The sequence below is a fragment of the Strongylocentrotus purpuratus genome, unplaced genomic scaffold (genome assembly GCF_000002235.5).
Source record: "Strongylocentrotus purpuratus isolate Spur 01 unplaced genomic scaffold, Spur_5.0 spur5_scaffold_15, whole genome shotgun sequence".
Lineage (NCBI taxonomy): Eukaryota > Metazoa > Echinodermata > Echinoidea > Camarodonta > Strongylocentrotidae > Strongylocentrotus > Strongylocentrotus purpuratus.
This window is the reverse complement of record NW_022145600.1, coordinates 11922936-11939219: the sequence shown is the minus strand read 5'-3', so window position 1 is coordinate 11939219 and position 16284 is coordinate 11922936. Positions and strand designations below refer to the sequence as shown.

At 36.6% G+C, this 16284-nt stretch overlaps 1 protein-coding gene and 1 long non-coding RNA gene across 2 annotated transcripts; one reads left to right on the top strand and one right to left on the bottom strand.

Annotated features, from left to right (window-relative positions):
- Positions 1 to 2739: 2739 nt before the first annotated feature.
- On the bottom strand, positions 2740 to 12016 carry LOC581179 (ras-related protein RABF2b). Its single transcript, XM_781192.5, has 6 exons — positions 11593 to 12016; positions 10343 to 10422; positions 9264 to 9345; positions 7964 to 8035; positions 5377 to 5593; positions 2740 to 4212 (listed from the first exon to the last, which is right to left on the bottom strand). Exons 1-6 carry the CDS (start codon positions 11674 to 11676, stop codon positions 4088 to 4090), a joined length of 660 nt encoding a protein of 219 aa, XP_786285.4. The 5' UTR covers positions 11677 to 12016; the 3' UTR covers positions 2740 to 4087.
- A 1590-nt stretch (positions 12017 to 13606) lies between these two features.
- LOC577542 lies at positions 13607 to 15352 on the top strand. Its single transcript, XR_971524.1, has 2 exons — positions 13607 to 13708; positions 14499 to 15352. It is a non-coding gene; the product is annotated as an uncharacterized LOC577542 (long non-coding RNA).
- The last annotated feature ends 932 nt before the right edge of the window (positions 15353 to 16284 follow it).

Here is a 16284-nt window from a genome sequence, read left to right as displayed (position 1 = left end):
ACAATTTAGTGCTAAACAATGACGTGGTGATCACCAGGCACGTAGCCAGAGTTTGATGTTTGGGGGGCATATACATGTAATTGATCGACGTCCTGGGGAGGGGTCTAAAAAGTTCAACCGATCCTGGAAATTCTTTTGGGGGCATGTGCCCCCCCCCCCCCCCGAGGCTCCGTGCCTGGTGATCACACCAGCGCCAAATATTGAATTTTTCCTGCTCCAGCCTGTTGCTTGAATGATATCGCGGTGAAATTCATGCGAAGTCCCTGAGCCAATAGCCGAGACGAGGAGCGAATACGACGTTAGCACTTCGGTACTCTATCCAGCAAGATGTTGAGGATATGGCTGGTACTATGGATGGTTCTAGCCATCTGTGAATGAACGCGTACCCATCTTTTTAGTTTATTTCTGGCAGTGCTAAAAAAAATGCACGAATACACGTTGATTGTTGTTGTTGAGATTGATGGCGTTTCCCTCGTCATTGGATAGTTTTCGCCATAATCAAAATTGATGATGAGATAAGATTATTTACATTGTCGGGTAGCCTGTGCGGCTAAGGCAAGGCGCCACTCTAACCTGCAGAGAGCGAGAAGCATACATCTTTACTCCATGCTTGACTATGGGGGAACTGCCTGGGATTATGCATGCTGGCTTGCAACCTCGGGTTTCTTTTTGCATATCTATAGCTACATGTTCATTTGCATCTCAACTGTAAACAATAAATACATATTAATAATAAATAATATGGATATTTATATAGCGCCGGTATCCGCCAGGCTCTGATGCTCATGGAGCTTTACACATATTACCCTGGTTGTAGCCGAGCTGCCAAAGTAATTAGAGCTCAAGCAGATCAGGTACCCATTTACACCTGGATGGAGAGTGGAAAATGTAGATCAATGTCTTGCCAAAGGATTAGTGCCGCGGCGAGACTCGAACCACGGACCTTTAGAGCTTATGAAAGAAAGTACATATCTAGGGTTCAGTGACACAAAGACGTAACTCCATATTTTGCCAAAATGAGTATTTGATATCACAATTTTCAGATAAATGTGGGCTTTCCAAGAAACTCAAAGACTAAAATCCACCCAACACCCCATTAAAGTCAATGGCTAGTGAAACATAGACTTAACTCCTTAAGGCCCAAGTGCTCAGTGACACATTAACACTTTTTCTCAAAATGGCCAAAATGGATTTACGTCCTTGTGTCACTGACCCCTCGATATATATATATATATATATATATATATATATATATATATACATATATTTATGTGCATGTAAAGGAGCTGATATTAACATTGAATAAGGGCTTAACCAATATCAAACCGGAAAGAACAAGTCTACTGAACCACAGGATGAACAATTAGGTGGATGAAATGGGAAGGCTCAATGTGGAAGGGTCTTTCATCTTCTTGCCACTTCACATTCCCTCTCGCTTCTCTTTCGCTTCTCCTCCTCCGTCTTCTCTCTCTCTCTCTCTCTCTGTGAGTCTTTTTCATTTTTTTTTACTTTTCGAGGACCCCCCCCCCCCCCCTCGATCGTGCCTGATATCTACATCACAGTCCATCTTTGGATTCATTCTTATCAATACTAATAATAATAATAGTGGGTTCTTGTATAGCGCCCATGTCAGTCAGATTTGACCCTCCTGGCGCTCCGATTATTACCCTGGCTTTAGCACGGCTGCCATACGGCGCTCTAGCATTTCAAGGAATAAATTCCTACCAGGTACCCATTTACTTCACCTGGGTGGAGTGTGGCAATTACTGTAGATCATTGTCTTGCCAAAGGACATTAGTGCGGCGGCGGGACTCGAACCGCGGACCAATTAAGAACCGTTACCATATTGCCTTCTAAAACATGACCTAAGATGTCATCATTGGTAATATCATAAATACATTTTTATTGGATGTACACGTCTCCATTGTCAAAAATATTCGTTAACAAAGATACATCATTGATAAAGACAGGTATTTACAAAGAGTTCGGTTAAGCATGCCATCTACATTGAAATTATTAATGGATGTACACTGTTGCTCATAAAGTTGGAATATTTTATTTTACCCCAATTTATTGAATTATTTTGACAATGATTTATTCCTAATAGATCTAGATAATAGTATACATTCTCAGATTGTATTGAATAATAATTTGCCAGTGTTTGTTTTGCGTGACTGCTAAAGCATGTGTATGCTACTATCAACTAGGAGACCTACGCCCTTAAGTCATACATGACAGTAATGCGGATTAATGCCCCACAAAAGGGCACTTATATAGCACATCGACACGGTCTTGATCCTGAGGCCTCACAGTTACGAGGTCATTGCTTTGCCACTGAACCATGACTGTATACAGCGGGGGCTAGGGTAGGGGGCAGTTCCCACAAATTAAAAAAAACCCAATATATTATCAATAATTCATTGAATTTCCCCCCGGTCCCCAACAGAAGAAAAAAAATCTTCAGTGTGCCCATGCCTTGAGCCATAATGCATGGCCGTACAGAGGATAATTTTATGTTGGGGACCGTGGTAAAATGTTCAAAACATCCAATTTATTGACATTTCTAGAGCCTTGAAAATAGCGGAGGCCGGTCCATACATCTTCTCCTCAGACGTATAAATATTAAACTGGATACCAAATGTCATAACTCATAACTCACAGACTTAAAGTCACCCATTAATATTAAATGGCGTCTTGTTCTAACTTAAGTCAAAATAATTTAAACTAAATTTCAACCTCTTTCAGGGTCAACTAATTTGAATACACTGCAACTTTTATTTCAGCACCACAGTGCTGACAACTTATATTTATGATAATTATCTCATTGAATTGAAAAAAATAAGAAACAAACGCTTCCATAATCCATCTCAAAATAAGATCGAACAAAGTAAGGTTGCCTATTTCATTCTCTCTCTCCTTCTTACTTATATTTCCCGTATTCCTTCGCCATCTTATTTTTTTCTTCCTCTCCGTTTTGTTAATATTCGGTGCATTTTTTTAAATGAATAGTAAATATCGCACTGTTCAGTGGCAAGAAGTATTGACAGATAGTAATATGTTCCCGGAGCAATTGATCTGGGTATTCTTTGGCGTAAAGGATTAGGGTTAGGCTGGTTTGAAATTAAGAAATCTGTTAGTGAAGAATATTTAGCGCGGAACAATATTCATTGTCGTCTGAGCATTATTTCGTAGAACGTCAGTTTAAGAAGTCTTATATGAAAATATGGATAATACCAATGTTTTCTCGTTTTAATTCCATGTAATTCTTCAGCCATTTTGCCCTTTTCCATGTCCTCGTTTTGATTAAATACTTGAAAAAACACAGTTTCATACTTTGTTGATGATTATAAATAATTACTCAATACACTTATATTAAGACGTATTTCAGCTTTAAGAGGGGCTTCCAAAAGGAGACACGCTTTTCAATAAGCCTCTCATTTTTACATGTCACACTAGAAATAGTCTTACCTTCAATAATGTTCAAACTGTCAAATAATGTAACTACACTATTGCAATGTTTATAGTATCATTTCCATATGTTATATATTTTCTTTGTTGTTTTATTGTTTAAAAAAAAAAAATACATTCAAGCATGTGAAAAAAAGTATATTCAAATCAGCTCAAGCCATAACATCAGATTTCGTTTTTGACGCACGCACAGAACTTTTAAAGTCTGATAATAGCTGTTCGCAAAGAGAGTAGTCAAGTCAAGGGAAATTTCCATATCCTATCGTATTACCTTCAGCTAAATTAGTCATCCCTTTCCAAAGTTTGTATTTTATTTTTAAGCATGTGAAAAATTGATTTGCCCCGATTTATGTTTCATGAGAATAACATATATTAAAGCTTACATTGAGCATTCAACGAAGGCTCTCATTCAACCAGTTCTCATTTCATTCTTGAGTTACAGACAACACAAAAACACATCAAATTTACAAGGGGAATAAATAATACAGTTGTTAATATATAAATCATGCTCGGTTGGAGTAATAGCTTCGCGCATTTAAAAAGGCGATGTGCAAGGCTATACTGAAATCGCTTCATGATAATATTTCGAAAGTCTTTGTGATCATGTTTGATGATGTGATCACGTGCTCCGACATCGACATCGATGATGGTCTTTGTTTCCATCGGAATCGGAGACATCGACCGTATTCTGATGATGCCTGCATCCATTTTCTTTTATTGAGCTCTTCGTGGAATCCATTTGACCTATAAGGAGTAAAGGAGAAGAAAAAAGATTAACAAAGCAAACAAAACTCATTTAAAAAGAAGAAAATGACGAGGGGCAAATAGCATTGAGCTCTTGAGAGCCAATTTTTTTGTTATAATAGAAGTACAATTATTTTTCAAAACTAACTTAAAGGGGAAGTCCACCCTGAAATTAAGTTAGTTTTAATAGGAGTAGAAAAATGAGAGAAACAAGTCAGTGAAAGTTTGAGCAAATTCCGATTAAAAATAAGGAAGTTAGGATTTTTGAAGTTGTGATCAAACACAAATTGGCAACTCTATGACGTATCATGCGAGCTCAGCTTTCATTTGCTCAGTACTAAAAAAATCTAAAATTGTCATTTTCCCTCAAGAAAAATTTCAACCATACATGCACCCTAAATATAATAATTGCAAATATGTTTCTATACTCCCCCTGCAAGGAACAAATATATATTCCGTCATCAATAACGAAGAAAACATGATTTTATGGAATATTATGCACAAAGCAAATGAAGGAGAGCTCGTATAATAAGTCACAGAGTTGCCAATTTGTATTTGATTGATCACAACTTCAATAATTCATAACTTTCTTATTTTCATTCAGAATTTGCTCAAACATTCACTCACATGATTTTCTTATTATTCTGCCTCTATCGAAACAAACTTTTTTTTGGGGTGGACTTTCCCTTTAATGAAAATTTCGTTAGGATCTAGATTTTTAGGATCCTTAATCAATTGGAAAGTTGTCAAGAAGGTAATTTTTCCTTTTGCTCTAACGGATCAAGAAAAGGACACCCCCAACCAAAAAAAAAGAAGAATAAGGCAGTCGCTCTCAGGGACGCTACCTTGGGATTATGGACCACATCTTTATTTTATCCTTCCTCCGACTACCCTGTTTTCTGAAACTCCGCCTTTGCCTTTCTCTTCATGTAGAAAAACGACACAACAGTAGATCATACTGATTAAAATGATGTAAAATTATGTAAATTGTTGATCACCTGAGCCCCGTCATTTCAAGAGTTGTGAACAAAATATGGCAATCTCAAGCTAACTCCCCTGATTCAAATAAATTTCAACCCGTTATTATATCTCTGGGTCTACGTCTGAAAAAACATAATGATAGGCGATAAAGAAATGGCAGATGACGTTTCTCGAAATACTTACAGATATGATAGAAGATTTCTTCGACACCCTGGCCAGTCTTGGCGCTGGAATGAAAGTGAAACACCCCTTTGGTTTGGGCGTAACTCTCTGCCACTTCCCGGTCGACAACACGGTACGATTCGAGATCTACTTTGTTCCCAATCACATAAATCAAGATTTCCTCAGGACCATCCCTCCTCAGCTCTGAGATCCAGAAATTAACCTCATCGAACGATTGCTAAATATTTTTTTTTAGGAAGAAAAAAAACGACCGTGACTTTTGCTACTCACACCAATTTTTGGTTGGGCAACCCCCCCCCCCCCTTCAATACAATATTGCTTTGGTATTTTATGCAGTGTTTGCACATAACAGTCTTACCCAGAGGCGGCGGAGCGTCTTCCAAAATGAGGGGGGGGGGCAACAAAAAAGGGCGCTACACCATTTTTAGAAAATGGTCATGATTGCGATTACACTACGAAGGATGACATAAATATTTGTTTCTCGCTTTACGTGACACAAGATACTGCTTATGTAACATACTTGCAGTTGGGTGTGTTGGTCTGAATATTACATTTCGAGTGAGCAAAGCGAGCGAGCAAACAGTTTAAGATTTGCTAGGGCGCAGTGCGAAACAATTACATCTTATAAATAGGACAAAAACGAACCCTAATGAAGAAAGACTGAAAAGTGCTTAAATAAGTAACATAATTATAACAACTATAAATGCAAGCAAGCGTAGCGAGCCAGTTCTAGGGAAAATTAAAGGTAGATCTAAGTCGCTTTGAATTAGGGATGCATGTTATGTAGAAAGGAAAAGAAGGTATCTATTAGAAGGTAAAAGGACAGTTATAAGAAAAGAAAAGATGCACGTGTCGAAGTAAAAAGGGCAATTATCAGAGGTGAAAATGGGGCACTTCTTGCACCTGAAAAGGGACACTTAACAGAGATAATAAAAGGTAATTGTGAGAATGGAAATGGGGCATCTGTTGGAGGAAAAGGGCACCTATCATGTTTTAATAGGAGCATGTATCAGATGTAAAAAGAGGCATTTTGAAAAGAGGAAGGGGCTCATATAAAAAAAAAAAAAAAAAGGTAAAGGGGCACTTATCCGAAGGAAATATGGTATTTATTAAGAAGGAGAAGGGGCACGAGTCAAAGATTTTTTTTAAGGGCAAAAATATCAGAGGTGAAAAGGTGTATTTCTCGCACCTGAAAAGGGACACTAACCAGAAATGAAAAGGGGCAATTATGAGAATGGAAAAGGGTGCTTATTATAAAGGAAAAGAAGCACCTGCCAGATTTAGATAGTGGCAATTATTGGGGGTGAAAAGGGGGCATTTATGAAAAGGTAAAGGGCAACTTATTAGAAAGAAAAGGGGCACGTATCAATATAAAAGGGGCAATTATCAGAAATTGAACAGGGGCAATCATCACAGAGTAAAGGAGCACTTATCAGAAGGTGAAAGGGGTAATTATTACAAAAGGAAAAGGGGCACTTGTCAAAGGTGGTAATGGGGTACTTCTCGTTCCTGAAAAGGGGTACTTACCAGAGATGACAAAGGGCAGTTGTTGAAGGGAAAAGGGCACTGATCAGATTTCGAAAGGGGCATTTGTCAGAGGTGAAAAGGGACATTCATGAGAAAGTGAAGGTGATCTTATCAGGAAAAAAATGGGGTGGGAGTGCACTTAGGCCTAAAATAAAAACTTTTTTTTGTCGCCCTCTTTGGGTCGATATTTTTCAGATTTGAATGTTTTTTTTTTTTATCTTCTTCTTTTATTTCCTGCCCTCTTTTGGCTGATATTTCTCAGTTGTTAATGTTTTAATACATGTGTTTCAACGTCATCATTCAATTGATATCTTTTTAACCTCATAATCATCCATGGTTTGCACGAGTGAGAATTTTTGAATAATTTGATTTTATGCATTTATATTCCATTTAAACAAACAAAATACATATTTTTTGTATTCATTAATAAAAAAAATAATAAAAAAAAACGGTTTAAAAATAAAAGAGACTTTTTTAAAATGCCAACCGTAGATTTTCAGATTTTTGGGTCGGTCGCAAAGGGCAATACAACAAGTTTATATTTTAGGCCAAAAGGAAAAGGAGCACTTCTTAGAAAGGGAGGAGCAGTCCTTACAAAGGAAAAGGGGCAGTTGTCCTATGTAAAACGGGTCACTTTGGGGTACCTGGAAAATGGGGGCACTGTGATCCCTCGCCCCACCCCTCATGAGGCCGCCTCTTGTCTTACCCCTCACATCGCACAAGAATGTCGATTTTTTTTTTTTTTTAATTGGATCAAAAGAAAACGAAAAATAATAATAATAAGAAGAAGAAGAAGAAGAAGAAGAAGAAGAAGAAGAAGAAGAAGAAGAAGAAGAAGAAGAAGAAGAAGAAGAAGAAGAAGAAGAAGAAGAAGAAGAAGAAGAAGAAGAAGAAGAAGAAGAAGGAGGAGGAGGAGGAGGAGGTGATGGAGGAGAAGGAGAAGAAGATTGAAAAAAGTGAAAGGATCGAAACATTTATTTGCAACGGCGGGGCAATATTTCCCCTCCCCGGTGGGATACCCCTTAGCCTCATCGTAAGAAAAAAATCTATATTCTTTTACCTGATTTGTGATGTCATAAACGATGAGTGCGGCGGCTGCAGACCTGTACGTCAGAGGGGCTAGTGAACGAAACTTTACGAGACAAATAAACAGGGGATAATAATCATGATAATGGTAATAAAGTTAAGATAAGGTAAGTTAGGTTGAATTCATTTAAAGGTAATACAAAGTTTTGTAAAATTTCGAAAATTGGGTGGATAGTGATTCTTTACAAATTTGATATATTTGGATGCCCCTGTGTATGTATTATAAGCTTACTATTATAAGCTTATTATAATTTACCGGTGCTCCCGGTAAATTAAAAAAAATCAAATAGCGCCTACGGCTGTTCAATGGTAGCTGCATCCATGAAAATCTCAGAATATGTAGTTGTGATATATAGTTTCCAAACGGGAATAGCTAATCGGTTGATTTTAGTCATGAAACATTGCTTTATAGCTTAATTAATAATCTTGACCTTGAGAGGGAGCTATACGACATGAAGAGTTTATTATTTACAATTTCATAACTTTAGACTCGATTTCAACTGCGACAACGATCACTGAATATTGTTGGATCGCATATGCTTCCAATATGTTCATTTCAACCAAATTCATGACCCCATACCAAAACTTTGTATTACCTTTAAGTGAAGTTAAACATTAAATTCAGCTAATATGCTGATAGCCTATACTAAAACTTAGATGAGACAAAACTTGAAATATAATTATGTATTAAATTTTGATGTGTAACGAACATGACACCAAATACTCGACTTACAAGTGTTAATTTATTCCCAGTTTTCTTCTTTCCTGGTATTATCAAGCAAACATAAAATAATACGTTGATCGGTAATGGCAAATTGCCTATAGTATTTAAAGCAGGATATACAGCTGTAATAATTCATCATTATCGCTATCCGTGGATCAATAATAGTTATGCTATTTAGATATCTTATGACATTTAGGTACACATATATATACTATTTTGTCATCAAAATGGCTGCCTATTGACAACATTTTCTAATTCTTAGTCATTCCAAAGATAAATACTGTAGAAATTATTTTATATCTTTAGTGAATAATGGTCACCGAATTATGAAAGAGGGATGATTTCTTTATTATATACTATTATGGAACAGAATGTCATTTATTAGGTGGAAAAAATAATTATAAATAGTTTCAGGGGTCAATTAAACAAATTTTGTAAATGATTGTAATAAAGTATTAGATGAATGATGTTATACTAAAAATTCCAGATATCGCCAACAAACAAAATCCCTCTTCTCCTCAATAAATCTTGTAGATAAAATCATAGTTACCCTTTCTTGTCCCGCCGTATCCCATAATGCAAAACGATATTCGATGTTCTGGGAGTAGAGTGATCTTGACAAGAAGGCGGCGCTATGATGGGAGAGAGAGAGGGGGGATATAGAGAGATAGAGAGAGAGAGAGGGGGAGAGAGAGAGAGAGAGAGGGGGAGATATAGAGAGATATTGAGAGAGAGAGAGGGGGGAAGGAGGAGAGGAGAGGAGGGAGAGGGGGAGGGGGGAGAGTGAGACAAAGAGGGAGAGATCAAAGTGAGAGAGAGAGAGAGAGAGAGAGAGAGCGAGGGGGAAGTAGGTTAGATGTGATAAGTTTCATGACTAAAACTATACATGCGAGCTACCAAAAAATAGCTAATGACTCCATCGCGAATTTTAGTTTTAGTTTCAATAAGGAATATTTTCACATCCATAAAAACAAAAGCAAGAAACAGTCTACAGATGTATTAATAGATACACTGTTCTGACAGTAATGAAATGAAAACTTATTGTTTACAATAGCTTTTGCAAATGTGAATATGTAAACACCCTTATGGTATTCGTTTAAATATGTTAGACTCAGACTCAAGAGAAACAACTAGCATCTTTTTATATCCGGAATGGTACGAATCTGACTTTGCTATTCATATTTCCGTTCTAGACTTACTTCCTTCTACTTTTATATAGAGACATAACTATAATTGAAATAAAGCCAAGAAGATCTTTACTGAGAAAACAGGTTATGAATTTAAACTTATCGGCCGTTCCAGCCAGTGTTTAAAGAGTAAGGGCTCGGTATACGACCACAAAATTTCGGTTCAAAAGACATTTACATCTATTTGTTTGACCAAGGTCCTGCCGTAGGGAATCACTGTAATATGAAATATTGTTGTAACGACAATATAGTGATATTGTGGCATAAGGTTTAGGAGCGGAGGTGAGAGGAGAGAGACGGAGAAGAGATCAAGGGGGAAAAAAATAGAAAATGAGATAAGGATCCTGGGATAGGCAGAGAGAGGGAGAACGAGAGAAAGATGAGAGGGAGAGAGGGGGAGGGGGGGGGGTGATAAAGTGGTCGGGAGGGTATAGAAGCTTACCCGATAGTGCTGGTGTATTCCTCATCAAACCTCCCTTTGACGAATCGCTTGGTCATACTGGTTTTCCCTACACAGTAAGTCTATAATAAATGAAATGAAAGTAAATATATCATCATGATGATTGTGGTAAGGAAGGACAGGGCTCCAAGAAATCTTGAGAAAGGGAAATGTGGCGCGAAACGAAGGAATACTGAGGCGTCTTAAAGAGAGAGAGAGGGAGAGAGAGAGAGAGAGAGCGAGAGAGAGAGAGAGAGAGAGAGAGAGAGAGAGGAGAGGGGGTGCATGGGGGTGCATGGGGGGGGGGGGAGGGGCGACATCATAGGCCCACAGTACAGAACAAGCTGAAATGAAAATATTAGCCCTTTATATACGACGCCACTTGGTATATAAGACCACAAAATTCCGGTCAAAAAGACATTTGAACAAGGTCCTGTCGTAGGAAATTATGTTAATATGATTCATTGTTACACTAATGATAGGGAAGTCACACGAATACATTATTCCGAAGGATTATGATAATAAGGAAATGTAGTACGTGTATAGTCAGATCTATTCGACCTATAGCTATTCACATGTTCAGAACAGAATGGCCCGAATTCACAAAGCAAGGTTTGAGCTCAGACCAAGGTTTGAGCTCAAACCTCCTTTTATTCCGCCAAACCTCCTTTTGTTCTTTACAAACCAGGTTTGTAAATAACAAAAGGAGGTTTGAGCTCAAACCTTGGTCTGAGCTCAAACCTTGCTTTGTGAATTCGGGCCAATATGTACGAGGTTTTGGGTAACAAAAGGGGACTTTCCCGATTCCGGCGAAGTCACCGTATCCCTCACTTGAATGCACGCGTTATACTGTAAAATGAATCATGTTTACAATGCAATAAATACGGTTGACCATGAAATGTCTTTATATATATATATATACCAGTTGTGTTTACAAACCAACACTATGCATATGACGCCATATTAATGAGAGTAAAAACATGTTGTGCTTTGTAATCAATGATTAAGCAAAAAATTATGCGTGTGTTTGGCGTAATTGTTATACGTAGGAAATCCAGGTTGTATTTTTGTTAAGTTATTCAATACATTTCATTTTATTACACTTTTTCAATTGTAATCAATATCAAGGTCAGAAAATGCAAAAGAAATGATGGTTAAGCGCACTTCAAATTTATATTGATCAACGGGCTCATTGACAAAATACTATAATAACTCAAACACTCTTGAAAAGATTCTCTGTGTGGTATACTTACGCCAAGAAAGCACACTTTAACGTCCTTCTGTGGCATATTCTCGGCGACAATTCCGTAGGCGATCGGACCAGAAACTGCAAGCATTTTCTTACTGACACTGAAGTCAAAGTCCAGGTTTTTGGGATTTCTAAAGCTGCACGGAAAACGGAACAATTAAAACCACAAATATACATTGAGCCTACGAACTGTATATGACCGCACTCAGTGATATCAAATGCCAAATTGAACACAAACACTCCAAGAGTCGAAATATGAACAGTATTATACAAGCAGTACTAATCACAAGGCGGAAATTACTGAAAGCTTCCAAACGTGACTTCAGATTTGTACGTTCGTATATGCTTATGTATTCGAAACCATTCGTTAGTCTGCGATCAATAAATCAAGATGACGAGGATATGGGCGGCACAGCTATTAATGAAATTAAAGGCAGATATCGTGGATGGGCAAGGGTGAATTCCTCCCCCCCCCCCCACCCCCGAAATTTTCTAGCCAACTGATATATATATATATATATATATATATATATATATATATTAGATATATTTCTGGCAATGCTAGAAAATGCACGAATACACGTTTATGATTAGGTGAGATTATATTTTATATCTTATAGATACAGTTAAAACAATCATACTATCAAGACAGTCTTTTGTTTTCAAATGTAATACACTCCCTCTCATTCTCTCAGACGTCCCTATATACCTCTATGTCTGTCTTTCTCTATCAGTCTCTCTCTCTCTCTCTCTCTTTCTTTCTCTCTCTCTCTCTAGCTGTTATCCCTTCTTTTTCCTGTCTTTATTTCTCCCCATCTCTCTATTTACTATCTCTTTTTCTCAGCCTACAATATGTCTTTATATGATTACCCCTCCCCTCTATCGTATCATGTTCTTGACTCTCTTGATGTTTTGTGAGACTTATCAAGCACCGATAGATCTATAATGGTCTGGTTCTCTTTCTGATGTCTCCTTTCACTTTCACCTTAATTCTACAATCGATTGCATGATCATGCCGCGTTATATTGCATTTGAATGAAGTCAATTAAACATTTTTTTAATAATTATAAACTGAAAATATGTACGTATCTTGATGCAGACATAATTATAATATTCTGCAGAATAGGATGTAGCAATGTTTATTAATATGTCATATTATTTTATATTAATAGTATTATATTATTTTTATTAATTTTAATTAAGTATTCCATTTTCTTCATATTGTACTATGTACATGAAGAAAAATAGATTACAGAAACAAGATACAATGATGATGATGATGATAACAGCAGTGATAATAATGATGATAATAATATTGATACTACTACTACTACTACTACTACTACTACTACTACTACTACTACTACTACTACTACTAGGCCTACTACCACTCATACTACTATTACTACTTCTACTACTACTACTACTACTACTACTACTACTACTACTACTACTACTACTACTACTAATTCTACTACTAATTCTACTTCTAATTCTGCTACTACTTTTAATATTGTTATTATTATTGTGAATATAGTTTTTATCATTATTAGTAGTAGTAGTAGTAATAGTAGTATTGGTATTTTATCATAAATAAGTAGGCTAATGATAATTGATAATAATAATAACAATAATAACAATAATAATACCAATAATAATACCAATAATAATAATGTTACAAGTAGAAGTAATGATAATGATAATAATGAAAAATTATGATAATGAATACAGAGTTAAAGAGAGAGAGAGAGAGGGGGGGGGGGGGGGAGGGGGTAGTTTTATATGAGATTATTCTCTTGTTTTGTTTCGTGTTTGTGTTTTTATTATTTGTGATAATTAATTTTGTTTTCTTTTGCCTATTTGTTTACTTTTTTTATTTATTTTTCGTAAAAAGATTAAAAAAGGGTATAAACAAATTTCTCAAATAAATGGACATAGACACTATCGGCTAGGTACCAGCTTTTTGAAGAAGAATAAGGTCTGAGGTCGAGTATGGATGGATGATCAATATGCGCGCACGCATGGCTTTCCATAGTTAACAAAATTGTTTTCATGACGACGAAAATATTCATACAAAATTGAGGTTGGACCGTTCGTGCATCATTTTCAGGAAGAAATTGGTAATTATTGCATACTCTCGATAGGTTTGCTCATTTCTAAGCGAATTAATTGTGAATCCAGCAATCAATACCGATAATGAAAGTGCATATTATGTATAACTTTTCTCTTTGATATATTGTATTGTCCCATTAACTATTATTTGTGTTGGGTCGCCCTTGTAATTGACAAACGAGTTGGCAGTGGAGGGTAACCAAAGCCAACGCCATGGCCAAGGTAATAATACCTTCCACCCATCCACTCGGCATTTGCATCAAATTGAGTTGTTTAACAAATTTGTTATCCTTCTTTAAAGTTTAAGGTGTACTAAGGCTGCATTTTGATAGGTTGGCTGCTTTCTAAATAAAGTTAACTCGTCTTCCTGGCAAAATAACCAAAAAATGTTTATTCACTCTTCTTACATTATAAATTGATATATAGCTGACGTTAGTAATATTCTTTTCAAATTCAAACTTCTAGATCATCTAGTTATAGGGCTACAATTGATCTTCCTCTTGAGACAATCACTTTAAAAATAACATCTTCTTCTTCTTCTTGTTCTCCCTCCGCTTTTGTCGGAGATCAGCAACAGGATGTTGCAAGTAGATGTGTCTATAGGCAGGTCAATTCATAATTATTGAGAGGAAAGAGATGAGGTACGGTTTACATGAATCTTGTAGATAAAAATTAGTGTTGCAGTATTTAGATCATCATCCATTTCAGAAAATTATTTTCCCAATCTCATTGTTTCATTTCAAGACATCAATCTACCATATTGTACTTAACTAATAATTTTTATTTTCCTTTATTCAGGAACGCCATTAGAAGCAGTATAACAAACTGCATTGGACCCATCAATCCCTGCTCTTATCTCTCCATCAAACCTCCCATCTTGACTGCGGCTGTGCTGTGATTTCTAGAACTGCAGGGTTCCCGGTCCACAGCAGGCATGCCAGACAATAAGAACCAGTTCAAGGAAGTGCTCCCGAAACAGGGCCTGGTCTATCAGGAGGAACAACCCACCATGGTCCTTTGCAAACCGAAACTCCTCCCACTCAAGTCCGTGACGTTGGAGAAGATGGAGAAGATGCAGAAGGACGCCCAGGACAAGGTCCAGGAGCAGGAGATGGCAGAGAGGCTTCAGCAGTCTCAAGGAATCGGTGGCTTCTGAAGTCAAGGCTGTTACCTCAGTGGTTGTTTCTGAACTCATTAAGAGCTCATAATGAGCTGAGAGTGTGAAGTAGAGTTTTTAACTGCCTGATACTGCTTGTCAATCATGCAACGATCAGAGACATGGGTGTTTTGTTTTGCTCAATCCAAAAGCTTAATCATCTGTAACCGATCATCTTAAATCAAAATAACCAAATTAGATTTGATGCAGCGCTTCAGTAAAGTTGTCGCAGAATATAGTGATAAATTCAGAAATTGGTCACAAGGTCTGTCACTTAAAGATTTGAAATATTTTGTGTCAGATGTAATGCCTATAAAAGGAATTCTTCACTTTCCTGCATGAAATATATGGTTTCATGGTAGGATATTGTCTGTTGCATGCTGATAGCCAGGAGGGTATTAACTTTCGGGTACTCACTTTGATTAGATTTAACATCCTTCTCTGTCATGAAGAGATAATATTTGTATTCTGTTCAACTAGTGTACACAATTTAGACTCAAGAAAGTGAGTTGACAAGCAAGGTTTAGAATCTAGGAGGCTGACATAAGAGACTGTAGAGAGTATATGATGTTGTGTCTTGATTGTCTACTGAGAGCCAGGGCAGCGTCTCACTAAACCGTCATACGTACAAGTTCACTGACATCCCATTGAAATGCCTGTATTATGGTAAGTTTAACACGCATTTCAATGGGATGTCGGTGAACTTGTACTTATGATGGTTTCATGAAACGCTGCCCAGAAGAGTGTTCAGTCATAACCCTGGACACTCAATTAAAGCCCTTTGAGTTCTCAGCAGGTGATGTACCGTAGTACATTTATATGTGGATGTGCGTATAAAGGTCATAGTGTAATCATGTCACTCAAGATCACCTTGAGTCACAAAGACTTGTCACTTCTGTTAATCTTGTTGCTTTATTTGAAAGAGGAGAAATAATGATGGATTATATTCTATAGATTATAATCTGCTGTCAACAGCTGCTCTGTAGAAAATTAATGTTAATTTTAATAACGTGATGCCTCTGTTTGGTTAAACAATATCAATATCACCTCAAAACAAGATTGAAAAAAGAAGGGTTCTGTCCTACATTATAATATATATATATATATATATATAAACAAAATTGAACTGCCCATTTTACACAACTTATTTAAATGATTTCAAAATTTGGTTAAATCTGTCACTCAAATGTAGATATTCCATTAGGATTTTATATTATCTAGATGAGTTATGTGAAAGAAATAACATGGCCTTATATTTGTAGTACAGTATAATCATTTTCATAATCAATATAGAAACAAAAGTACCCATGGCTTGATAAAACACATTTATTCAACCTTGATAACTTGGTTGATGAATGTTGTTAAATTTGTTGAGGTGAATTGTAATTTTTTATTTTAAAAACGATTTAATGTAATGAATTTATTCAA

What these genes read in the sequence shown, in the direction of transcription:
- LOC581179 (XM_781192.5), bottom strand. Translation starts at nt 11,676, where the DNA reads ATGCTTGCAGTTTCTGGTCCGATCGCCTACGGAATTGTCGCCGAGAAT. An exon ending in TTAAAGTGTGCTTTCTTGGC is followed by an intron (nt 10,423 to 11,592) that starts GTAAGTATACCA and finishes CATTTATTATAG; the next exon opens with ACTTACTGTGTAGGGAAAAC. An exon ending in TTTATGACATCACAAATCAG is followed by an intron (nt 5,594 to 7,963) that starts GTAAAAGAATAT and finishes AAAAATATTTAG; the next exon opens with CAATCGTTCGATGAGGTTAA.